Source organism: Scardinius erythrophthalmus (assembly GCF_964197995.2).
Source record: "Scardinius erythrophthalmus genome assembly, chromosome: 5".
Lineage (NCBI taxonomy): Eukaryota > Metazoa > Chordata > Actinopteri > Cypriniformes > Leuciscidae > Scardinius > Scardinius erythrophthalmus.
The window spans coordinates 31,358,011-31,385,286 of NC_138225.1; the positions used below are offsets into that span (position 1 = coordinate 31,358,011).

A 27,276-nucleotide genomic window follows, 5' to 3' on the forward strand; every position below is an offset into this window, starting at 1 on the left:
ATGGATGATACAGCTCAACAAGACACATCTTCCCTCATGAAGGGGGCCAGAGACATTGCTAAGGTGGCCAAAAGACAAGCCGCTAAGAAAGTCAACAAAGTTGTGGACCATGCCTCAAACGAGTACTCCCACAGTCGCGCCTACCAACGCTTCCAGGATGAAGATGATGACTACTACAGCCAGCCGGATGGAAACTACACAGGCCACAACGCCAATGATGAAGAGGGATCCAGCGACGCCACTGAGGGTCATGATGATGAGGATGAGATATATGAAGGGGAGTACCAGGGGATCCCATCGGATGCAAAGCCCAGGGATGGGCAGGTGGCTTTGGGACAGCCGCTGGTGGATGGCCTGAAGGACCGGCGAGAGCTGGAGAATGAGAGGCAGGCAGACGAGGAGGAATTGGCCCAGCAGTACGAGCTCATCATACAGGAGTGTGGACATGGCAGGTTTCAGTGGCAGCTATTCTTCACGCTGGGGCTGGCGCTCATGTCCGATGGTGTGGAGGTCTTCGTGGTGGGCTTCGTTCTCCCTAGCGCAGAGACGGATATGTGTGCGTCTGACTCGAGCTCTGGATGGCTAGGTAAGAATAACAGGAATAATAACAAATACACATTGACACTATATTATGCATTTGGCAGATGCTTTTATTAAAACCAACGCACACTGCATGCAAGGTATACATTTTATTAGTTCATACATTCCCTGGAAATCAAACCCATGAGCTTGGTTTTGGCAGCACCATGCACAACTGTTTGGGGTAAGTGGCCTAAAATCGACAAATAAAAAAAGTAGAATTATAAAAATGTAAAACTAGAATTTCTTCCATCCATCCCTCCATCTATTCTCAGTGAAATACTAGAACAGGAACGGAATAACGGACAAGAGCGGAGAACTGAACAAAGACAGGGGCTGAGTCGGAATTCGCCCCCTTATACCCTTAAATAGGGCACTATTTGAAAGGACAGCCAAGTGGTGTCCAAAACCATAATGGATGTTATCAAGTGCACTCATTCAATCCCATTTGCACCGCAATAACAAGTGTACAACCAATGTACACTCAACTGCTAAAGAACACCCATAATTCATTATGAGAGTCCGGCACCGAATTAATTCCCGCATCTGGCCTGAAGATAGCACCCGCAGCTGAATCATCCATCCGTCCATTTTCCAAACTGCTGGGCTGATGTGGGTACAGCATAATATCATATACAGGTATAAATACAGGTATATTTAATTGATTATTAAATTGTTTAATTAAGGTTTATCCATGCTAGTTTCCATGACAGAGTTCAATCTTTTCATCGTATTACTAGAGCAATTTATATTACAATTTAAATATATATATATATATATATATATATATATATATATATATATATATATATATATATACATATACATATACATTTTCTTTTGATTAGTCACTCAAACCTTTATATAAGGCTGGATCCAAAATAGCAACGTTGCACACTTCATGTGGACTTGCAGTCTCGTGTCCTGCTTGCCAAGTGTACGAGTCCGTAGGGTGTCCCATTCAGCATTTCAGCGCTCGCAAGCACACTTCTGAGTGCTGAAATGCTGAATGGGACACCCTACACTTGGCAAGCAGGACACAAGCCTTTGTGCTTGCGAGCGCCGCCTTTGTGTCCTTTCACACCCTTCACACGAGTTACCTACCCAGGAATCATTGTGAACACCCAATCAGATAAATTAGGGGAGGAGTTTCGTGGCTGTTTGGCTTTCGGTGGCATGATATCATCAAGCCTGTCCCAAAATACACTCTCGTGTGCCCTCTTGGACTCAAGGCCAGTCCAAGAGGGCAAGTGTACCAAGTGTAGGTCTGCACTTCCTGACGTCACCAAGTGTGAACTCGAAGGAGGTCCACAAGGCCGGAGTGTGCCATTTGGGATCCAGCCTAAACCTCTCTCCGTTGGTCGCGCACATCCACCATGTTTTGTAGTGTTGTTTTTTTAACACTTTTTACTCGTATTTGTAGTTCCTCCTCCAAAGCGCAATGGGTTGTGGGCAATATTAGACTTAAGAGTGTGCACGGATCCACACTTCGAAAATCCACCAGAAATAGTAGACCATCCGGGTACTCCTGGCATACTCTTTTCAACATACTATGCTTTGGGACACACTTATTGTAATCTAACATACTGTTTAGGATGGATAGTATGGACATTGAGACGCAGGGTAGGTTTCAGTTGGTCAATGGCGCAGTCTATTTCAGTTGCCTCAAAATAGCAACGTGCCAACGATGCGCCTGAACACACCTTGTTTTCAGACCAGCACGCCCATGGGTGCACAAATAGCCGCAAATGCATTTGCCATTTAAACAACGTGGCGCAGGACGTGAAAATGATAACTGCGTCGGGCTGAAACTAGCAAAAAACACAAGTCACGCTTGTCCCTGCATGCGCCGGGTGTATGATAGGGCCCAAAACAGGGGAAATGAGACAGGAATTGTAAAAGTTTATATCTTTTAATCATTTTTTTTTTAATTTAATGTCCTTTTTTTATCAAAGTGTTGCAACAACATTGAACTTATAGATGCGAGGGATTAATAGTGTAGCCAGACAGTTTTATATGTTGGACAAAAAGGAAGCAACAAAAAGGCAATACAATTTTTTTTTTATGTTTTCATCTTTTTCTTCTTCAGTTTATTATTGTTATTTCTAGAACAAGTGTGTGATACCCATTTGGAAAAAAAACTATCTATTAAATGTATTAAAAATGTACTTGAGTATGTTTTTAGTACAATACAAATATACTATAATGCATTTTTAATACATTTAACAGTATATCTTTTTCACCTGGGACTGCTATTTAAACAGTCTTGTAGTTCTCTTTGACTTGGTTCAATTGATATCAATTGACATTCTTATGTGTTTTATCAGTTTAATCAAGTCTGAGCATCTCTCTTTCTTTCTATCCTTCTTTTTTATCCTGCCTTTTCTTCACTTATGCACTCATCTGGAGAGCCCTGAGGGCATTGTGTGGCATGCTCTGCTTCCCTCTCTTTCATGCTCCCTCTCTCTCTCTTTGTCCTTATATTCTGTCAATGGCTTTTAAGACATAATCGCACGTGGCCGGCCGTGACTGTCGGTACAGCCTTTGTACTGGCCTTTGAGATCGGATACGGTCCTCAGCTGAAGAAATTGCTGCTCCTTAGCCAGAAAGATTAAAACATGTAGGGACCAAAAGACATTTATATAAAAAATCTCAAATGCTCTTGCATCTCAGACAGTGTCAAAGCCAATATAAATATAAAAGTTTGGGGTCAGTGCATTTTTTAATGTTATTGAAAGAAGTCTCTTATTATTGAGGTTACATTTATATGATCATAATACTGTGAAACATTATTACAATTTAAGATAACTATGATATACTTTAAAATGTATACAGCTGTATTTTCAGCATCATTACTCCAGTCTTCAGTGTCACATGATTCTTCAGAAATCATTCTAATATGCTGATTTGCTGCTAAAGTAAATATTTTTATTATTATCAATGTTGAAAACAGTTGTGCTGCTTAATATTGTTGTGTAAACCATGATATTTTTTTCAGGATTCTTTGATGAGTAGAAAGCTCAAAATAACTATTTGAAATAAATTTTTCTTTTGTGACGATGTAAAAGTCTTAACTGTCCCTTTTGATCAGTTTAATGCATCCTTGCTAAAATTATATTTATTTATTTATTTATTTGAATATTTCTAGATTTTCAGAGCCTGCTGACTCATGCTAAAAACACTGAATATCTCTCGGTGAGTAAGATAATGGCTGCTTTCCAGCAGGCACAGTGGTGCAGTGGTAATTTAGTGCAGAGATGATGCAGTGTTGCCAGTCGGAATGTGAACTTTCTGCAGCTCTTGAGTCTTTTTATGTTTGCTATCATAGTATAACAAGTGAAATTGCACAGCTTCATATTCCACATTTGATCTTTAAACCTGATCACTTTGACCATTCACAATTCACACATGCAATTTCTGTCATCATTTACTAATCCACAAGTCATTCAAAACCCTATTTGATTTATTATGCTGATTTATGCTTTCTGGCTTCAATAAATAGCCTACAAAAAGGCACCATCAGTACTTCATACAACTCATGCACTACATTACATATAGATTATATATATTAGTCTTTTAAGCAAATGTTGGAAAGAATATTAAAGGGGTTATATAATGCCATAAAGCCTAAAGCTAATATGATTCTTTAGGGTTTAAATTAAAAGTTTGTAATATACTTTAATTAAAAATTCTCATTAGTATTGTAAGAAAACACTCATTTTACCTGGTCAAAAACAGCTCTGTTTTCAGCACGCCGTTTCAGTGCATGTGTCTTTAAATGATAATGAGCTTTGCTCACCCCGCCCCTCTGTTCTGTGCGTACACCGTTTGAAATAATAACACAATATCCATAACGCCTTGTTCATTATAAACGTGGGATTATGAATTATATTGAGAACGTCGTACATAGAAAACATGCTGTAATGTACCCTGAGTGTAACCTTGCATTCATCGTGAAGCGTGCAGCAAGGTTTGCAAATTTGCAAAGATTAATATAAATATTAATATAAAGGTTAATAAAACATTACACTCACTTCTGGAGGTTCAGCAGGAAAACGTTGGTACCGATCCGTTTTTTCTCGTTTGTAAAGCTGTCTGGTGTGAAATGATTCGTGCAAACATGAACGCATGGACGATCGTGGGGAATCCCCGCGTCAATCCTTTGGGCATATCCCTTCAAAAACAAAAGTCGGCCACTGCGTCTTCAACGGTTCGGATTTAGGAACATCAAAATGACTGCTGTGTTCCTTATTACACCGAAGAACAATCGCAGACGCCATTCTGCTCATAGACAGCGCTCCAGTGAGGGTATCAACAATGACGCGCGGACTATGATGATTGACAGCTCGCTCACGAGCGAGGGCGGGTCTGTGTTGAAATGCTGCTGTCACTCACCAATCGTGGGAGGGGTGTCGATTTTGTGACGTCACAAAATCGAACGGCTTGATTTCAGAGAGGGTCAAAAAAAAAACACTGGATGGATTTTTATCATTTTATGATGGTTGTGTACAGGCACTGCCAACACACATTTCAGTACAATCAACTTGTATAAGTGCATGTACCACTATATGACCCCTTTAAGACAACAGAGATCTGTGATTCTGTCAAATTTGTTCAAATTGTACAGCTGTGGTGTTATAAACCTTTGATATTTGAGCTTTTACTAAAATGGCTGACCACATTATTTATCTGTAGGGAATTTTAAGGATTTGTAACCCAATTCTGAGAGCAAGTTTGGCTGATATGTAGTGATATGACTATGATATGAATATGATATGACTTTGATATTTACTATTCTTTTCTGTCATAATAGTTTTAAGCATTACTCAAGGTTATCATGCTTTAGTAAAGGAAAATGGACTTTTGTGTTTATGCATGATCCATTTTATTTCCGTTTATATTTGATCCATTTTTGTTTCCTGCTGCATGTACAGAGCAATTTAGTTAAATATAGTTTCACAGTCTTGGCTTTCCTAATTACCCATCTACTATCAGTCTATTCATCCTGACAAAAATCTATGATTTATACCAAAGGGGCATTGACTATTCTGTGGAAATTTTGAAGAAAATTGCTGCATCACCTAGTTACAGGAATTGATGGTGTTTTGAAAATTTTGTGTGGTGTGTCTTTCATTACTTTTGGCTTAGATCCAGGAGTCCACCTTTATCTATTAATTTGTGGCTGTTTTATCTACTACATCTTGTCACAACCCCATTTCTCTCTATTTCTCTGTCCTCCCTCTCTCATTATCCCCTTTTATATGTCTCTTTTCCTGTGTTGGTGACTATGAGACGCTGAGCTTGGCTAAACTGCAGTAAAATCACCCCACTGCAGAGATTACAAGACTGCACATGCAGACTCTCAATTGTGCAACAGAGAAATTGAAAGATATATACTCGGTTTTTACAGAGAACATTTTCCAAAAATAATCCTGGCTTCCTGACTCTGATATTTCCCCAAACCTTTTATTCTCTTTCATTTCTCGGTTAAACACTCTCTTTTAAATTATATGGCCCAGATTTGAAACAGAATATGAATCACACTGCTATAGCCTCACTCAGCCATGTGAGATCCATCCATATGGTTTTTAAAGTGCAGATCATAAAGACAAGCTGACAATGGAAAAATAACAAAAGTACAGGTAGTAAAAATGTGCGAGTCATTGCCCTTATGTGGGTAATTCATTTTTTGAAAGCCATGTATAAAGGAGCTTGTGCTTTCCTCTTCCACGATCATCAAACTGTTGATTGGCAGTGAATGTTCTTGACTGGTTATAACTATGTTTTCACTGTGAGGTTATATAGATTGAGTTCACTGGTACAACATTATAGTGAACATATTAGTAAACAAGTAACATTTTTTAACATGGTAACCATAACTTCCGACAAAATGCCATGCTTACTATGTAAAGGATAATCCATAGCTACCTGTGCATTAAACTTTAATGCATGACGTGGAGCAAAATTCACATTTTGAATGCCTCCGCAGAGTGCATTCTGAACGTTTAATGCACAGCTAGCCATGGATTATCCCACTTATACCATGGTCATTTACCAGCATTGACAAGTTAAAGCTTTCATTGATGTTTGCAGCACTACATTTGACTGGAAGGGATACAATAATGGTTATTTTCATCAGCTTGCCTACGACTCGTTAGATCTAACATTCTGCACGCTTAGATGAGAGATGCTTGTGTAAATTACCTGAGTCTTTGCGGCATCTCTCTCTACTAACAATTACGCTGCAAGCTTAATTACTTCAAGAACAGCAACATTACCACCTCCTTGCTGAGTAATATAAAATAGCGATTCAGCAGAGAAGCTGTTTTATTAATAAAAGTTGCTGTGTAGTGTTGATAACAAGTTTCTCCTGAATGTTTCTGTGTGTGCTCAGTGCTATCTCCGATCTCTGCAAGTGATGTGTCTGTGCTTCAGTGAAAACAGCACATTAATATAGAATGGTGATTAAACTGATTGGAACTACTTGTGCATTAAACAGTTTTAATGTGCATGTTCCAACCAGTCAGAATCGAGTATTCAGAAGGACCATGGCATAAAGTTGTTGTAACTGACAGAGACCATAAGAGGTCATGGTAATGGTCAAAAATATGAAATGGCAAAGTTTCTCGGTGGAACGCAAAACTTTTGGTTTAGTCATTACTGACATTAAAAAGAAATGAAACTAAGACTCATGAAGCTTCTTACACAGTTTGAAACATAACCTGTTTTAATCTTTTATGGCTTTTGAGAGGCAACACTAACTGCAGTAATTATGGTATTTTAAATTATGGACAGATGTTTTTGTGTAACTGTGCTTAAATGTGTTTTCACTTTCCATACAGTATTTGCATTAAAGACGACATAAAATGGAAGTTGTGATAGTATTTTGTACCGTACTGAAAAATGTAGGATGGGACGTCTTTTTTTTTTTGTCCATTGGGAATTGATTGGATCGTTGTATTATTGTGGTTTCTAAAAGTTATTTTGATTCAGCACATGAATTTAAGTATTTAATAATAGTGTGCGCAGATAAATAATTCATAATAAATAGCAATTTTCAATAAGAAAATTAGCCTGGCTAACGTCAGACCTCGTCTCATTGATAAGTGGTCTGGGAACCACGTGTTCATTTTCTCGTATTTGAGGCGTGGTTTACGAATGCCCAGAGCCGTTTATTGGGCGCTACGAATGTCTATCAAATGCGCCTGTACGTAGCTCATAGCCAATCGTTTCAATTATACCAGATGACGTATGTAGAGCGACAGAAATTCGACGAGGAAGAAGACGAAATAAACTTGCGTTCTAAACTACTTCGAACACTATCTAAGGCTGCATCGAAAGGTAACTTCGCATCTGATGCCATGTTGGATCCATAGATATAAACAAACTGCTTCGGTGTGTCGCATAGACGTCGTCATCGTCTTGCTGCTCCCTCCCCGTTCTGTGATTGGTTCCCTTTTTGAGGGGAAAATCTGGTCCATGGTATCCAGGCTGCCTAGCAGCGGGAATAAATCGCGCTGCTCTCAAGGCAGCATGGGGAAACCCAGGCTATAAGAAAATAGGAATTGTCCATTTTAATTTCATAGTGACTTTAATGGAAAGGTTTTACAGTGTAGGTTATTGTTACGCCAGTAGGTGGTGACAATATCTTTATGAATCATTGAATCATTAATTTAATCCATTTGTTCAAAACACTGATGTGCTACTACTCTGATTCTACATTGGCTTTGTTTGGAACTATTTTCATTAGCAGAGCAAAGACCAACAAAGTCATTTTGAATATTATTTGTAAAATGTAAACCTGCATCCGGAATTGCATACTTCCCTATAGTAGACAAAAAACAGCACGTGGCAAAATAAGTACGTCCGAATTCACAGTACTCATAAAAGAATAAGCATAATGTCCCCGGATGACCTAATACTTCCGGGCGAATTTCTGAAGTGTGCATACGATGGATTTACTTTCCCATGAGGCCACGGGAGATGATTTGTGAATGACAGTGAAGCAACGCAACTGACGCTGGTAGGTCACATGATAATGGCATGGCAAATGTAGTACGTCTGGATTACATAGTACACACATTCATGCTATAAAGAACATACGTTTTTAGCAGTCGTAAAGTAATTACTTATTTTAAATAATTACCTACTCAAGAGGGTATATAATTTCAGACACAGCCTAATATTACCTTATTGTTTTGAACTGTTGTTTAAAAGCAATGTCTACTTACAATCACTAGATTGAATCAGCAGTAGCACAATGTCGCAGGTAATCCCAACAGGACTATTGCTGTGAGATATTTCTTAAATAATAGTAACTGTTAAAATCACAAGAATGGGATGTTCTTGACAGACTCCATAGACAGGTCTCCATACACCATCACTCCCTGCTGTGTCATCAGCCTCAGTCTTCACCAAACTGCTTTCATACAGCAGACATACTCTGTATCACCTTTCTTACACACTACAGATTCAGTAAGCCAAGACACAGGCAGACAGTTTTGATAGTTTGTTAAATTAATACTTTTTGTATTAATTGTTGCTGATATCACTGCATGCTTAAAGGGACCAACAAAAATTACTCACCCTAATGCTGTACCAAACCTGGATGATTTTTTATTTGTGTGGAACATTTTGAATGATGTAACTTTCATTGCCCAGAAGCCTACACACACACACACAAAAACAAAAAACAAAAAAAAAAAACAGTTGCTACTCTGTCAATGCTATACAGTAAAATAATAGAAACCTAAATATGTATTTAAAATGGTAATCACAATGATTATGGCTGCCCTTCTTGCATTTACAATAGATTGGGATAAGAGTATTTAAGGTAATAAATTATGCTTTTGGCATAAAACTTTAAGGTTAAAAATGGACCTAAAGGGGAAAAATAATAAGAAATCTTTTACCTTTTTCCACTTTGTTGAAAAGTGCAATGCCTGGCATGATCTCTGGAGTCTTCATTATAAATAATGAACTTTTGGACATAAATGTGTCTTGTATGCCTCTATGAGTTTGTATTATTATAAGAAATGTGAGACATGCATTTATCATACACACTTTCTGCTTTATTATATAAAACAAAATGCATAATCGCACAAGTCTTAAAGTAGTCAACTTCAAAAATAAATCTATGTACCGGTCTTATACTGTACCAGCAAAGCAGTTTTACTGCATATTGTTAATTGCTGTGCTAGTTCTAAAGCAGCAGATTGTGTAAGTGCTTGGTCACAGAGAAAGCTGCTGTATCAGATGAAAATTTGCACTCTGAGTAATCAACAAATCTCCAAAACGTTTTGTGCATTGCAACACATGGTCTGTATAAAAAGTGTCACTGCATCTCTGTACATATTGTCCCTTCTGTCAAATACAACTATATCCATCTGTTACTCACAATTTCTCTTTATCATTCTCTCTATGTCTGATAAGACAGCTAATAATCACTCTTATGTAATATTTTTTAACTTCTCCCTTTTCTATGAATTATTGTATGTCTGCTACAAATATTTTATTTACTTTTTTTTTTTACCATTATAAACCATTTTTATTAACATTTAAGCTCTTCCTTTTTTGCCCATGTATTGGAAAACAGGGATTGTTCTGCAAATAATAATCTGTAAATAATGTTCTGTTTGTGGACTCTTAAGGCCAATTCACACTGCACAGTAAAACGCCAACAAACAGGTTGGCCGTTGGATTTAGAATTTTATGAAAAATAACTTTTCATGTTCACACTGCCCCAACAAACACTGCAAACACTGATTGAACATGGTCAGTCATGGACGCCGACAGGGTTAACACGCTGATCAGAAAAATCCCAACAAACGTGTTTGTTGGTGTTTGTCTGTGCTGTGTGAATTGGCCTTTAGGCTGCTTCCAAAATCGCTACTCTCTTGAGTAGGTAGGCTGATTATTTTAAATAAGTCATTACTTTCCAACTGTACTTTCCAAAAAAGTACATTCTATATTGTATGAATGTGTGTACTATGAATGTAATCCGTGCTACATTTGCCATGTTGTTGTCATTATCATGTAACCTACCAGCATCAGTCGTGTCGGGTCACCACCATTCACAAATCCTCTCCTGTGGCCTCATGGGATAGTAAAGTGTCCACTGTATGCTCACTTCAGAATCTCACCAGAAGTATTATGTCATACTTTTTGCCTACCCTTTTATAAGTACTGTGAATTCAGACGTACTTCTTTTGTCGCATACTGTTTTTCACCTATATAATAGGGAAGTATGTGATTTCAGATTCAGCCTTATGTTGTGTTTCCTTCCTGTTTTTAGTTTGCTTGGTTTCCTTGGTTTCTGATTAGGTCCTTTCTTACTATGGTTACACTGAAAAACCCAACAAGTTAACTCAACTCAAACCGATTGAGGAAACTGATTGTGATAAACCATTTAAGTTTAAAAATAAATACATATGAGTATTGTGAACTTATATATATATATTGAGTCATCATTGGTTATTTGATTATGTTCACATGGGTCTTGTTTGGTTTGATTAAGCCTTCGTATTTAATCCCTCAGTTTGTTTCAGTTCATTGTCCTGTATTGTCTTTGCTATTTGCTTAGTATGGTTCAGCCAGCCGTCTTCGAATTCATGTTTTTTTTGTTTTTTTTTTTATAAAAGTTTAAGAGTGCTGCAGTTGGATCCTCCTCTCTCACTTCTTCCTTGTCTTGCCTGGACATAACAATAATTTTTGGAAAAAAGGGAAGAGCATTGTTAAATATATGTAAATGTATAGTATACTTTTATTTAGGCTAACCCAGTCTAACATTTATGTTGTGTTTCGGTTTCATTTTCAGTCAGAGCCATCTTCTGTTTTGCCTGAGTTCCTAGTCATCATTAGTTTCCTAGTTGTTCATTAATTCCTGCACCTGTTCTGTTTTACCTTGATTAGTTCTCCCTGTGTATTTATTTCCTGAGTTCTGTCTGTTCTTTGACCAGTTTCGTTTTTATGTTTTTATTTTATGTGGTTGTTTTAATTACTCTGTGTGATCTTCTGCGTGTTCCCATTTGAATCTATTAAAGGCTGTTTTTGTTTGATTTCTCGTCTTCATGTGCATCATTACAGCCCATTTATGACACCAAGCTCTTCCCTTTTTTCTTTTTTCAATAAATTGTGTCAAATTGTCATGGATTCAGCCAACACACCCCCAGCACCAGTTCTCCTCCAGAGACTCATTGCCTTGGACCCATTATCTTCATCATGCTTGTCTTCAACCCTGCATGCAGAAATACCCCATCAGCTAAGTGTGACTGTCATTTGAACTGCTTGTACTCATCACTAACATGTCTGACGATCTTCCAGATCACCATCAACCCTTTAATAAAGAACTGTTACTTTTACCTTCATGACTCCTCTTCTGTTTCGTGACACAATTAGATTATTTGTAGAAAATTCAAGAGGAATAACATTTATTTGATTTTATTGTACCTGTAAAGCTGCACATTTTTCATCAAAATAATAATGTTAGAAAATATCAGACTCAAAATGTTAGGGTGTGTTTTTGTCTGTATTTAACATTTTATCTGCAGTATCCTAATGCTGTGCTCTAGATATGGAGGCATCTTATTACAATACACAATCACTGCAGATCCTTTTCAGTTAAATCCTTTAGATGCTAATATTTTTGCACAGATGGAGTAAATGTTATATCAAAGTGATATCAGAAAGCTTCTGTAGAGAATTCTGAGATCACTAAAATCTGATACATTTTTAATGGCTATTTGTTTTTCCTTTGGACTACTTATGTAATCGGTTTTCACGGTCCCTTGTGCTAATAGCATCATCACAGAAAGTCTCCTGCATTTCATCTGGAAAACAACAAACAAAGTCCTCAGGTGAAAACATCAGTCAACTGAAAGTTTAATGGAGTTCCTGATCCAAGAAGCAGCATATAAATCATTTTGTTCTTATAAATCAGCACGCAAACAAGAATGAAGGCAAAAACAAGCTCTCCTGAATATTACAACTTCAGTCTGTGTGTTTCTCTGCCTGAGGTGTGTGTTCCTACTGTTTCACTTTGTTCTTTTTTTCCTCTCCTCTTATTCACTACAGGCAGCATTGTGTATCTGGGAATGATGGTAGGGGCCTTCTTCTGGGGCGGCTTGGCCGACAAGCTGGGCAGACGGCAGTGTCTGCTCCTTTGTATGTCCATAAATGGCTTCTTCGCCTTCCTATCATCTTTTGTGCAGGGCTATGGCGTCTTCTTGCTTTGTCGCACGATAGCCGGCTTAGGGTGAGTCCGTTTCCTGCGTCTTAAACATTAAATTGACATTTAAGTTTGAAAAGTCCAAAATGTGGATCTTCATAAAGACTTTAGATTCTGTACATCACTACAATACAAGAAAATATCGATAAAAATATATACACCATTGTTTGAGGTCAGTAAGATTTTTTTTCTTTAAGAAATGAATACTTTTATTCAAGGATCCTTTAAATTGATCAAAAGTGACAGTAAATATTTTTACACTGTTAACAAAGATTTCTATTTAGAATAAATGTTGTTGTTTTACTTTCTATTCATTAAAGAATCCTGACAAAAAAAAAAAATGATTACGGTTTCCACAAAAATATTAAGCAGCGGAACTGTTTTCAACATTGACAACAATAAGAAATGTTTCTTGAGCAGCAAATCTGAATATTAGAATGATTTCAGAAGGATCATGTGATGCTGAAGACTGGAGTAATGATGCTGAAAATTCAGCTTTGCCAACACAGGGATAAATTACATTTCACAATATTAGTACTTTACTGTATTTTTGATTAAATAAAAAAAAAATAAAGATGTATAAAGTGAGAAAATACTGTTTATGTAGATATTGTACATTGTATTTTTTATACCACGATCATGCCTCAATATAGGTTATTTTTTGGAACATACATCCTACAGTGATTCTTCCGATGTTTGTAAAGAAGTCTGAACAATATCTCTGCCACTCCCATGTGTAAACAGACATATATGGAAATTATCAATTTAACACACTACCTAAATATAGTCTACACCTGCACCTTGACGTGTTTCTGGAAAGCGATTTTGGCTGGTATCATGAGAAACTATACAATGGGCATCTTTTATCAACCCTCCTCTAAAACGAGAATGTCTCCCCTATTCTTTAGATAATAGTCTTTTTCAGACAGACAATACATTACATCTGGCTGGATCAATAGCCTCTGCAGTGCTGCTTTCTTGGGTCTCTGATTCTCCATTGCTGGCGGACACTGTCTATTGGTCCATGGCTAAAGCACTTGTCTCTCTGATGATGGTGTTCTTGTGAATCTTTGAACACATTCAGCTTGTAATGACTTGCACTGAAGCCTGCGCCTCCTAATGAGCATTTCACAGGTTGTTGTTGCTAATTAGGATGTCAATATGGGTACAATGATAAGCAGTATTATGTCTGTATAAAATAATATATGTTTCAGTTTTAATTTCATATTTCAAAAATAATGCAGGATGAGGTCGCTGTCATACAGGTTTACAATTAGCAGTGTTAACCCAAATCTTCAACACAGAGATAGGTATTTTTGCTGATAAAGAAATCTTTGAATGGCCATTTTTCGATAAATTTATAAAATAAAAAGAAGTCTCTTATGCTCACCAAGGATGCATTTATTTGATCAAAAATACAGTAAAGACAGTAATAATGTGAAAATTATTATCATTTACAACTGATTTCTTATTAAATATATTTTAAAAAGTAATTTATTCCTGTGATGGTAAAGCTACATTTTCAGCTTCATTACTTACAGTCTTCATTGTCACATGATCCTTCAGAAATCATTATAATGTGCTGATTTGGTAACATTTCTTATTAATTTTATCAATGTGGAAACAGTAATATATATATATTTTTTCAGGATTCTTTGATGAATAGAAAGTTCAAAAGAACAGCATTTATATATATATATATATATATATATATATATATTTTTTTTTTTTTTTTTACAAAGTAAAAGTCTCCAAATAAAATATCTTATTGACTTTTAAATGGTAGTATCAGAAAAGGTTGGTAAAGTCCAGATTTAAATAATCTTTGATTCTTTTAAATGCTAACACTTTGGAAGTTTCTGGTTTACATTGTATTTCAGTGTCTTTCCTTCATATCAAATATTGATCTGAAGAAGAAACTGGGGACTAATTAACGCAGTAGTAGCAATTAAATGAAATCTCAAAGACAAGACTTATTTTGTTTTTCTTGTGTGGACACAGAGTAGTCTTTAATTACATCAAGTCTATTGCTTTACACATGAAGTGTTTTTCTGATTGATCGTCAAATCAAATGAGAATTTCTCAAGATTTAAAATTTCTATCTAAAAGATTAATGGTTTACAATTGACTTGTTAAGGGAGGAGTGCTCCTCACAGCCCTCAGTAGATTCTTTTTAGCAGTTAAAGCTCATTTTTCATTGTAATGTTTCAGTCTTAAATATTTGTTTGCCTATCCTAACTTAATGTGCAGTACAAGCCCTTTTAGGTTGATTTCCCTAAAAGTGTAACATTATTATTTAAAAAAAAAATGGTTTTAGAAACCATCTTGAAATTTTTGCAATTCAGTTTGATCATGGTGGCAACACAGGAATTACACACTTACAGTTTGTCTCGATTGCTAACACACTATAACTGATTCAGTTGAACCATTCCCAAACCATTCATTCAGTTCTCAAAACAAAGACACATTTCACCTGTTTTCGCACACATACCAGTTTTCTTAACGATTTCTTCAAAATTCTACACAAAAATGCTTTCATTTTACACAGGCTTAACCTCATTCAGAAAACAAACACATAATATAATTAACTCAAGCATCACAATGTGTACTCAAGTAAGACAAATTACATAGCAAAACTGATGACACATCAGAATCTCAGGATAATATAAATAGGAGCACAAGTGATTGTGCTTTAGAAAATGCATCCTAACACTGGAGAGAGAGCTGAAAGAATCATCTACAGGGAATTTATATTACTTATTCATACAATGAAATTACAGTACACAGAAACAGTACTTTCGATGAGGGAAATTTCCCTTTGTACAGTAAACTTTGTATACCATCAAACTTGTGATTGTCAAATAAATTTTTAGCCAAATATTTTTTTCAGGTTCTGTATTTTTGCAAAACTGAGAAATGACTGCCTAGAGAAGGTACATAGAGAATGTCTGCTTTACAGAAGTGCAATGTAAATAAACTTTTCTTTAAGCTCATTGTTGTACAGTATTTTGCTGTATCTGGACCCCTTTGTTCATGTTGCATACTGTAATTGGTTTTTGTTACAGTGGTGTGAGTTGATCTCATTAGTGTTCCCTGGAGAGGAAAGCAGTTTGTGTATTTGTTAGGTTTTTGTGTGTCTTCTGAGACCAAAGTTTAATTCTGACAAGAGAATATGTTTTTGACTAAAATATTAGATTATGATGTGGAAGTTTGAGGTTTGTGCAAGTTGGTGTGCAGTTTTAATAATGTGTCTATAGGTGTGAGAAAATGGTAAATTGCTTCATGAATTGTGTTAGGAATTGAGAAAAACTGTAAACACAATTTAAAAAGGTCCACAGATACACACTTGTTATTGTGTTTCAAAATTATTCAAATGGGAAGTACATAAAAAAGAAAACAGCTGTCTTAATTCGCTGAGCACTTATACCCTCTGCATTGGCCTTGAGGTTGTGCTTCTCTGCTTTATTCTTCCTTCTCTTGTCCTTCAGGATTGGTGGAGCGGTGCCCATAGTCTTCTCATACTTTGCTGAGGTGTTAGCAAGAGAGAAGCGTGGAGAACATCTGAGCTGGCTTTGCATGTTCTGGATGATAGGGGAGATTTATGCCTCTGCCATGGCCTGGGCCATCATACCTCACTACGGTAAGAGAAGCAGATCATGTACTAAAATGTTAATTTATTAGTGAACTGTGATAATATTACACTATTAAATAAAACAAATAATATGTCAAATTATGACCTTTTTCAGTGAGGACGCATAAACTGATAAAAAGTGACAGTAAAGTTACACATTGTTACAAAAGATTTATATTTGAAATAAAAGCTGTTCTTTTAAACTTTCTATTCACCAAAGGATCATGAATATATATATATATATATATATATATATATATATATATATAGAATAAATATATATATATATATATATATATATACATTGATACAAATAAGAAATGTTTATTGAGCACCAAGTCAGCATCATGTGGTACTAAAGATGATGCTGAAAAGTCAGCTTTTCCATTGCATGAATATACATTTTAATAAAATATATGAAAATAATTTTTTTTTTTTTTTATTTATTGTAGTTTTGATCAAAATGCATCTTTGGTAAGCATAAAAGACTTCTATCAAAAACATTAAAAATCCTACCGTCCCCAAACTTTTGAACAGTAATGTTTGATCGAGTTTTACATGCCATTTACAAAGTATTTTAAAGAATACTGTGGCATTACCATAATACATGTACAAATACTATGGCACTACGACTGTACATGTCCAAAAATCATGTCCAAAAAACTATGATATTACCTGTTTTCATTTCCATTTACAGTTTTCTTTTCTTTTTTACAATCACTAGGACACATTTCTCAATACTTAGGTCACTTTTTCAAAACTCTTCTCACAGTTTTCCTAACCTACTTTCAACTTGTCATAGCAGTTAATTTCACACTCAAAATGCACTAAAACTACCAAATCACTTCAAATCAAGTCTCAGTCAACACTGGCAAAGGTTGTCAACCAACAAACCCACACTGTCACTCATAAAACAATGACCTAAAACCACTAACAACAGGCAGCATTATATAATGATTGCTTTTGTAAAATTTCTTTACAAAACAAGAATGACACTCTCTGCTGTTTAGAGTTCACTACAGTATATGTAACTTAGTCCATGTTTACATTACAAAATTATAACTAAATTTTCATCTTTTGTATAGATGGTAAAGATATTGAAAGACTAAAACCTGTGTAGGAGTTCAGCTGCATCGAATTGTTTCGATTGTACTTTTTGCATTCGTAATATGGTATTACTGTAGAACTGTTGCAAATAGCTGTCTTATTCAATTTTGCATTATGTTAGGTTTTGAATTTAAGTTGAACAGTTTTCAGTTTTAACAGTTCAATTAATGATAAATCAGAAATGTGTTCTAGCGATTGTATAAACCTGTAAATCAAGTATCACATGACACAGGAAGACCGACAGTCCGATTACAACAAGGTACTCGGCAAGCTTAGGTCAAGGTGTCTGCTTTTCCTCCGCCAAGTGTGGGCTGTCCTCTCACAGACAGGGACGACTGTGAGGGAGCGGAGAACAGCAGAGCTTTAGGTTAAGTGATTAATGTAGAAACAGAGCACTGCAGGGATATTTAAAGGATGAAGTGGCTCCTGTGGGGGAAGCCATAGCCCAGTGATTTATGATAACCTCTACTCTGGAAATAAGCTGTACTCATCAGTAGCGAAATGATGGAATAGAGGGGAAGGGGTGGAGGAAAGGAGCTGAATGGATATGGAGAGGAGTCTTTCGGGCAAAACGATGACGAGAGCTGACCGTTTTCACACCTATTTAAGGGGGGGTCCGGTTCGCTCTGTTTTGTTCTTTGAGACCATAATGAGGTTTTTCTCCTTGCCTTGTGAAACAAAGCGAAAGGGGTGCTTGATTTATGAATGGCCCTCGGTGGAGCCCGGGCTGGGGACAAGCTGTCAAACACAGTGTCTAGGAGAGTATTAGGGAGTCTATGTTATAGTCTGTATGCCGGGAATCAATGGGAAACAATCATAGGCCCAGTAAATTGGGAGTCTGAGTGTGTCTGTTGGGGAGGGGGGGGACTCTGTGCCTGAAAAGAAAAAACACATGTGGTAACTGAAGTGTTTCCAGTAAAGTGTGCCATATGTATCAGATGTTCAGCCAACGGTCCGTGGGCGTGACGTCTGAGGCTGAGACAAGAGAATGGGGGACTTGCTTCCCTGAACTTGAACTTTGTTGCATACACCCCCTCTTTTAATCATATCGAACTTTCATTCGGATAAAGCAGTCTCATTGATTGGGGTGGGGGGTGGGATCACTCCAATTTTAAATAGATTATTATTTTGTTGCATGTAAACAAAGCTACTGACTGTGACATGGCACTTCTCCTAAAGAGGCTTCACAATTTGAGGTATCATTCATGTTTGTTGTGCAGACAGTCTGGGAGTTACACACTGAAGCATAATATGGTTTGGCATTTGTTTAAATCTCTGAATCAAATAGTAAAAATATGGCTAAGCAAGCACTACTAATGATAATTGGAACATAAATGCAAATATGTGAGTCACGTAGCTATGTGTGCACTATGGGTAATACATCAGTTGGCTGACACTTTTAAAAGCTCTTTTGTTATTTGTCACTCTGTTCGTACATCCATACACAAACGAGTTACCTTGAAGCAAGTGTACATAAACACATTTTACATCGTCAGCTCCCATCTAAGGCAACATTGCATGTAAAACAGCCTCATAAGTGAATTATTTATCACAAATCAAAAGAGATTTGAAACACAACAGTTTGATGTTCGCAAGTTGCTAAGCTAACACAACAATATGCTAATATAAGTAAAAGATAATATAAACACATTAGCACACAAATATTAGGTCAAATTAATTTTTGAAAGAAGTATTGAATGAACTTTTCTTCTTAGACGTGTGCTGAATTCAGTACGCACTCTTACGTTTTTTTACCGTATCTTAGTAAAAATAGTAATAGCATTTTTTCACTGAGCTTGTCGCAGTGAATTTCTTCACAAAGGATACATGCCAACATGAAGTTTCAGTGCCTCTGGAGTCAGCATGCTAGGGTTTGTAACAGAGCAAAAGTGTGAATGTACATATAATTGAATTTTTTCCATTTTTACTTTCACTCAGTTTGTGTGTTTGTGAGTGTGTCGTTTTATTTGCATGGAAGCCGGCCATAGTAGAGCCGCTGGCACGTCACTGTACATGAGTTCAAACGCGTAGGTTTACTATCTGCTGACTCAGTCACTCGTTTCCTCAGTCAATTATGCACATAATCTGTGTAATGAGATTTCCAATGACATGGCGAAACATTAACCCTCTGGGCTTGCCTGTTGCCGGAATCACATATTGTGTAATGTTACCGTCATAATTTACCACAGGTCCTCACAGAGATGCACAAATGAACACACACATTGAGTGACTGGTTTTACCATGCTGTATTTCTAGAGTGTCTTTCACTCCGGTATTGACATAAACCATTATTTATACCACAATCTTCTGTAAACCGCCATCATTAGCTGTAAACTCATGATTTTATATTTACTTTGCATATCATACAATTTTATGTTACCCATATTTAATGTAGTTTGGGTTTTTCTTTTATTTTGTGCTGTTATGTTAGTGACTTTTAGGAACGTGGGCGTGTTGGCATCTGTTTAGTTTGCCTAGCATCTACCAAATGACAGCTAAATTTGATCTAAAATACCACAGTGTTTATTTAGACATATGGTATTTAATGTCTGCAAACATTCTCCTGGGTCCTTTTGATGGGACGGGGGGTTTGGGGGGCATAAGAAATTGGCAGAGGGCATCCACCCATAAAAACTTTATTAAAAACTTTTTTTATGATCTTATTTTAATCATGCATAAAACATAAATAATTCATTTAATGGCCACTTTGCGTTTGAAGCAATAAAAGGTACTTTCTGCCTTTCAATGGGACATTTCAACTTTAATGACATCATTAGCACCCCACACAGTTTTACAGCTCAGCGCATCAGACATTACTGTAAAGAAAAAGATACATATGGTGGATAGAAAAAGCACCACTTAAACTGTAAAGTAATGAGACAAAAACAGTTTCAGCTTAGGAGTCCATGACAGTCTTAAAGCTGCTTTACTTGATTTCAGAAACCTGCCTGACACCACTTAAATTTAGAAATGTGGAATAGTTTTGGATAGTGTGTATGTTGATTGGTCCTTTTATATGCATGCATATTATAACAGAACTGTGCAATCCTGTAGCTCAGTGGTCACTCTGTTCTCTTCTAGCCTACGTATTATGATGAATATCATGCTCCATACACTTAACCAAAACAGTACTGTCTTGCCATGTAGATAAACGCAAGATAATGTAAATGAAGCTATTCGATTTTCTACAGTTTCTAAATTATTTCTGCACACTGAATGTCATGAAAATGTGTCTGGTTGGAGGTGTGTGTATACACACATACATTATATATTATATATACATTAAACCGTCCCTTTTATTATTGAATATTGTATTCATTTCTTAGGTTTTTAAGATATTTAAGGCCTTAAAAGAAACATTGATAAAGGCAATGCTGGTGCAAGTTTTTTTTTTTTTTTTCATATTTAAATTTTGATTTTAGTTTTAGTAATTTTTTGTTTGTTTTTTAATTTTTTTTTAAATATTTTCATGTTGTATTTTAAATAATATAATATTTGTAATAATATATATATATATATATATATATATATATATATATATTAGTTTTACATTAATAATTATTTAAGTTATTTGCAAATTCAACATTCTCATTAAATTTTTTTTAAGGTTAAGGTTTTTGTCTAATATTTATATTTTATTTTATTTCAGCTTTATTTAAATAAACAAAAACTAACTTACTAAAATCAGGACTGCATTATAAAAGGAAACCCAATCTGTTACACATATTAATTCTGATGGTTTTCAGTTCAAAAGACAAACACACTAGGGGCCCTATCTTGCACCCAGCGCAATTGACTTTGTACACCGATGCATATCATTCCTATTTTGCACCCGCGCACAGCGGACTTTTCCCTCCACAGAAGCACGTCGGTTAACTAAGAAATACACTTGCGCTCCCAGGGGCGGTTCAGCGCAAAGAGGAGGCGTGTTCCAGCGCAAACGTTCCCTAATGCTATTTTACAGGTTTAGAAAACAATTCCGCCACTGACCGAAAAAAACTAGTTTAAAGTCAGTGGTGCGTTGCGCATGTTATTTATATGCTATTTTAAGGGCGCATGCTTGGCCATAATAATGCGCATACACTTTAATTCTCTCATCTACACAGAAGCAGCAGTTTTCATTTTTGCAAATCATACATTATTACAATAGATAGATAGATAGATAGATAGATAGATAGATAGATAGATAGATAGATAGATAGATAGATAGATAGATAGATAGATAGATAGATAGTGAGATGATGCTCTGATTGGTTTATTTCACGTTATGCCCAAACCACACCTATGAATAATGAAGCTACTTCAGACCAACCCATTTTAGATTTGCGATCGGGCGCAAGAGTCATTTATCCCGCCGGTATAATAGCAACAGCGCCCAAGACCCGCCCACAAAGTTACTTGCGTTTCGCGCTTGATACTTGCGTTTCAGATCGTTAAAATAGGGCCCTAGATTCACTATTTATGTAATCAGTCAGCGTTGGACAAATGAAATGGATGTATTCACACAGACCGTAATCACTGTAACATGCCAGCAGTTATTGACAAATGTTGCCTGTTCAAATCCTACAGTCTTATGCCTTGAAGTGCTACCAGCCTAGCACTTTTCTGTGCTGGATCAATAACATGAAAAATGGTTTGATGTTGTTGTTTTTTTTAGGCTGGAGTTTCAGTATGGGCTCAGCTTATCAGTTCCACAGCTGGAGGGTGTTTGTGGTGGTGTGCGCTCTTCCCTGCCTCTGTGCCGTGGTGGCTTTAATGTTCATGCCGGAGAGCCCGAGGTTCTACTTGGAGGTAAGTAGAACATTTTCGTTATAGTTGTGGTGTGGACTTCGCTATTCTTTTACATTTAGAATGATTTTTAGAACTATATATTTATCGTTATCGTCAGTGTTGGGGACAGTTACTTTTAAAAGTAATGCATTACCAGGGGTGCACATACAGTAACTGGTGTGCATGTGCGCATGCGTGGTAAAAATAAACTATGCGCAGTACCAACATTTTGGCCATTTTTGGGACAGGGACACGCTTGCTTACTGTAGTAGGATTTTTCTCCATCTCTGGTAAGATAGCAATCACTATGATAAGTGTGTTCAATAATCATTAGGGGTGCGACGGATCGCAGTTGATCCGTGATCCGTACAGAACAGGCCCCACGGTTTGGCACACATGTGATTCGCGGATTAACTGCTAAGTTTAACCATCATAGAGTGAAAGTTTATCATTTGAACGTTTTGTCTTGCCAATTTACTCATTGAAACGATTTTAAACGTGGAAGAAGAGGCGCAAATCTGGACTCGCGCACACACCGGAAGCGCGTGCACGCAGAGAGATAGGCGCGTTTCAGGCAGTGCTCGAACACCGAATTGATTCCTCTTTCGCGTTTACTTGGGTTTGAACCGACACACTCAAAATGATGTCAAAATACCCATCTCGGCAAGTATTCTCTTATTGCTCCCTTGAGAACCAGACCCAGAAAGTTATGTGCACCCCTGTGCATTACAATATTTGTGTTACTTCATAAAAAAGTAACTAATTGTGCTACTTAGTTACTTTTTATGGTAAGTAATGCATTATGTTACTTTTGCGTTACTTTTTCTTATCTGGGCTGGGCTGTTTGTCTGTATTTTTAAACAAAAAGTAATTTTTTGGCAAAAAGTCAGAAGATGAATAAGCCTCAGGCTGAAGACAATGCAAATTCCCACCTGTAAAGTAGAGGGCACAGCTCAAACAAACCTTTCAGCTGTGCTGCCATTCTAAATTGCAGAAGAATAGGTAAGATGCAGGAGAAGAAAGTTCAAAAATCTTTGAAAAAAATTGAAACAAAAAATCTGATGTTTATCTAGTCATTTTGCTTATTAGTATGGTTGGATTGGATCATCATAGGTCAGCAGCAAATACATTGCTTAATAAAGTGAGATTAAATACATAAAGTGTATTCTTTAACATGAATTACTGCAGATTTGTGTAATATTCTCAATTTGCATTTTACTGTTTTTATTCCTTTTTAAAATACTGAATGTTAATGTGCAAGTGAGATGAGTAAATGCATGCTCACATTTAGTCTTGTACTACAATATCCATCAAGTTTACACATTGCACACAACGCCTCTGCACCTTACTTCCAAATTCTCTCAACATGGGGGCAGCAGAGGTTTCAGTCAATAAATGGGATAACTATATAACTTGCTTTACTTATTTAAAAAAGTAACTCAGATATGTTGTTAAAAATTGAGCTACTGTTTTATTGCTAACTGCATGTTTACAAGAACATCAATTCAGTTTATATGACTTGAATGCCTTGAAAATCTGAGGAAAGAGCCTGACTTCAGGGAACACGACTCTCTTTGAAGCTAATGACGCGTGCTTGTCGTGACTCCCTACGCCCCTCTCCCGGGTCTGCCGTGGCAATGGAGGTGGGCGGCTGTCATCTAGTGCTCCGGTTTCCACTTAATCCAGTTAATCTCTCAGGGATTTTTCTTATCCTTTCAGGTGGGGAAGCACGACGAGGCCTGGATGATCCTCAAGCAGATTCATGACACAAACATGCGAGCGCGTGGACAGCCCGAGAAAGTCTTTACCGTGAGTCGATTCCCTCACTGCACTAACTTTAAGCTGCTTAGAGCACCAACTATGCTTTAAAGCTGCATAAAAGTTGCATAAATTCATGAATGATTGTCTCATCCTGCCCTGTATGTGGGCTTCATGGATGTTTTTGGTGTCATTTACTGAGCTTCAGAAGTAGAGACAGATTGCAGACTGCATCAAGGCTTTGTGAGCTGCCCAATGATGAAGATCAAGCTGTCACATACATTTTACACTTTTATTCCTTCTTAAACATATTCTTTCTTTTTTCTATTACAGTGGTCTTAAAACGTATTTGGATACTTAAATGAATAGTTCACTTGAAAATGAAAATTCTGTCATTATTTACTCACCTTCAAGTTGTTTCAAACCTGTATGAGTTTATTTCTTCTATTGGACACAAAACATGATATTTTGAAGAATGTCGGTAACCAAACAGTTGATGGACCCCATTGACTTCCATGGTATTTTTTTCTATAGAAGTCAATGGGGTCCATCAACTGTCTGGTTACCGACATTCTTTAAAATATCTTCCTTTGTGTTAAGCAGAAGATAGAAATTTTGAAACAACTTGAGGGTGAGTAAATGATGACAGAATTTTCCTTTTTAAGTGAACTATTCCGTTTAAGTCCAATTTAAAAAATATTTCATTGCATTACATAACAAAATATACATTTTTGGCAGACATTCTGTAGAATATAGCCCATATGCCTTAGTCTTGTTTCTTTTTGTAGGTGAACAGAATTAAGATCCCAAAGCATATTGATGAGTTTGTGGAGATGCAGAATGAATCCGGCAACTCTTTCTCAAAAGCGATCTTCAGAATAAAGACTGAGCTTCATGGGGTGAGATTCACAATAAATTACAGGATACTTGTGATATTTTTTATGATTCCATTTTATGAAATGAAAATAATTCCTTTTTCTGTCCTTCCAGATTTGGTTGAACTTCTTGAAGTGTTTTAATTATCCACTGAAGGACATTACAGTGAAACTTGCTATTGTGTGGCTTACACTGTCATTTGGGTAAGACCTTCCTTTTTGTGTCACCCATTCATCCATCCATCCATCCATCCAGTCTTTAAAAGAACTCCAATACTTCTGCAGGTATTATGGTTTATCTGTGTGGTTCCCTGACGTCATCAAGCACCTTCAGGCTGATGAATACGCCTCCAAAGTACAAAGGCATAACAGCGAACGCATTGAAGACTTCACCTTCAATTTCACCCTCGAGAACCAGATACACACTAATAGCTTATTTATAAATGACAGGTGACTTATTCAAATGCTTATGTCACAGCAATCTTAATCCTAAATCTTATTTTGTGTATGCCTGCATATTATCACACACTGTAATTCATTTCCTATATTTGTTACACAGGTTCTTAAGTATGAAATTCAAGTCCGTCACTTTCATCAATTCCACCTTTGAAAACTGCTTTTTTAAGCATGTGACATCGGTGGGATCTTTCTTTCGAAACTGCACATTTATTGATGCCGTCTTCTACAACACTGGTAAAATTGTCACTTCTTTTTGAATGCAAAACAGACACACACTTTTCTGCATTCTACCATTTTGCTACATGTCTGTGCATACTCAACCATCGCTTTCTACTGTGGTTTAAATCTCATGAAATCAATTCATTCATTTGACAGATATTGACGATTCCAAACTGATAAATACAGACGTCATAAACGGCACATTTTACCACAACAAAACAGGCTGTCAAATGACGTTTGAGGATGATTATAGTGCATACTGGGTCTACTTTGTCAATTTCTTGGGAACACTGGCTGTTCTGCCTGGCAACATTGTGTCTGCACTTCTCATGGACAAAATTGGCCGCTTGTCTATGTTAGGTGAGGCAGAAAAGTTTATGCAAAATGTATGAGATTTATCATATCACTTTTTATCATTGTGTGAAAGAATAGTGTGTAAGTATTTGGTTTGTTTTGTCAGGGTTTTCCATGATCCTGTCTGGTATCAGCTGCTTCTTCCTGTGGTTTGGCACCAGTGAGTCAATGATGATTGGGATGTTGTGCCTATACAATGGGCTGAGTATCTCTGCCTGGAACTCCCTGGACGTTGTGACAGTAGAGCTGTTCCCTACGGACAGAAGGTGGGCTTGTTCTCATACATAATAAAATATGCTAACAGACACACAACAAAGCTCCCAAATCTCAAAGCCCATTAAATATCAATGTAACACCAACTTTTTACCTTTTTCCTCATCCATCCTCCCTCCCTCCACCTCTCTATTTCAGAGGTACTGGATTTGGCTTCTGTAATGCCTTGTGCAAGCTAGCCGCGGCGATGGGAAATCTGATTTTTGGATCTTTAGTTGGCATCACAAAAGCTATCCCTATTCTTCTGGCTTCCTCAGTGCTTGTTGGCGGAGGTCTGGTGGGATTGCGACTACCTGACACCAGGTCTAATGTCCTCATGTAACCCTTGTATCAGAGGTCTGGAGAAACTCAAAAGGCTTGACTTAACCCTCATTAATCATCACGGCACATTGCGTACTTACATAAATGCATATACTGTTTCAGTGGTGTTTCTATATAGTCTGGTGAATGTTGGTGGCTCAAAACAAGATCCTTTTCAATTAGTCATCAAACAGTGGGTAAATATTTTGACAATCTTTACACTTTCCTTTTGCAATGATACAACTTGTGCACCTACATACTGTACGGTTGATTCGACCAAAAACCCTTGTGTTTCCTTGTGGCTTTTCAAGGGGTTGTAACGGCCTAGGAATGGACGTGAGCATAAATATTAATGTCCCCTTATTAAGACTTGAGCAAAACAAGCTATTAATGAGCCGTCCAAACCTGCTGCAAATATGCAGAGAGGATGATCAGATGCGCCGAGAGCTTGGCGGCACAGCTGCATCACAGCTGGCTGACTGAACCCAGAGAGTTACTGAAGAGATGAGAGACTGAGACTGGTCTACTGGTAAACAACTCTTTATTCAGTGCCTAGTTTCAGAATTTGACTATACATACTGAAACCATTATTGGAGCAGGGTTTGTTATTAGAACAATTTCATTGAGTATTATTTTTGGGGGGTGTTATTTTTAACTATTATCATCAGTATTTTTATAATCACGCCTTTTGCATATGTACTCCAACCTCTGATGACAAGGCCACA

The 27,276-nt window shown here is 36.8% G+C and overlaps 1 protein-coding gene across 1 annotated transcript; it reads left to right on the forward strand.

Annotated features, from left to right (window-relative positions):
- Positions 1-26,573, forward strand: sv2ca (synaptic vesicle glycoprotein 2Ca; the record flags this gene model as incomplete). The annotated part of the gene is made up of 12 exons (XM_081366843.1): positions 1-586; positions 12,652-12,832; positions 16,294-16,445; positions 22,201-22,334; positions 24,033-24,122; positions 24,860-24,970; positions 25,062-25,150; positions 25,232-25,396; positions 25,506-25,639; positions 25,781-25,984; positions 26,085-26,244; positions 26,390-26,573. The coding sequence occupies 12 exons, from the start codon at positions 1-3 to the stop codon at positions 26,571-26,573; spliced, it is 2,190 nt and encodes a 729-aa protein (XP_081222969.1).
- Positions 26,574-27,276: the final 703 nt, after the last annotated feature.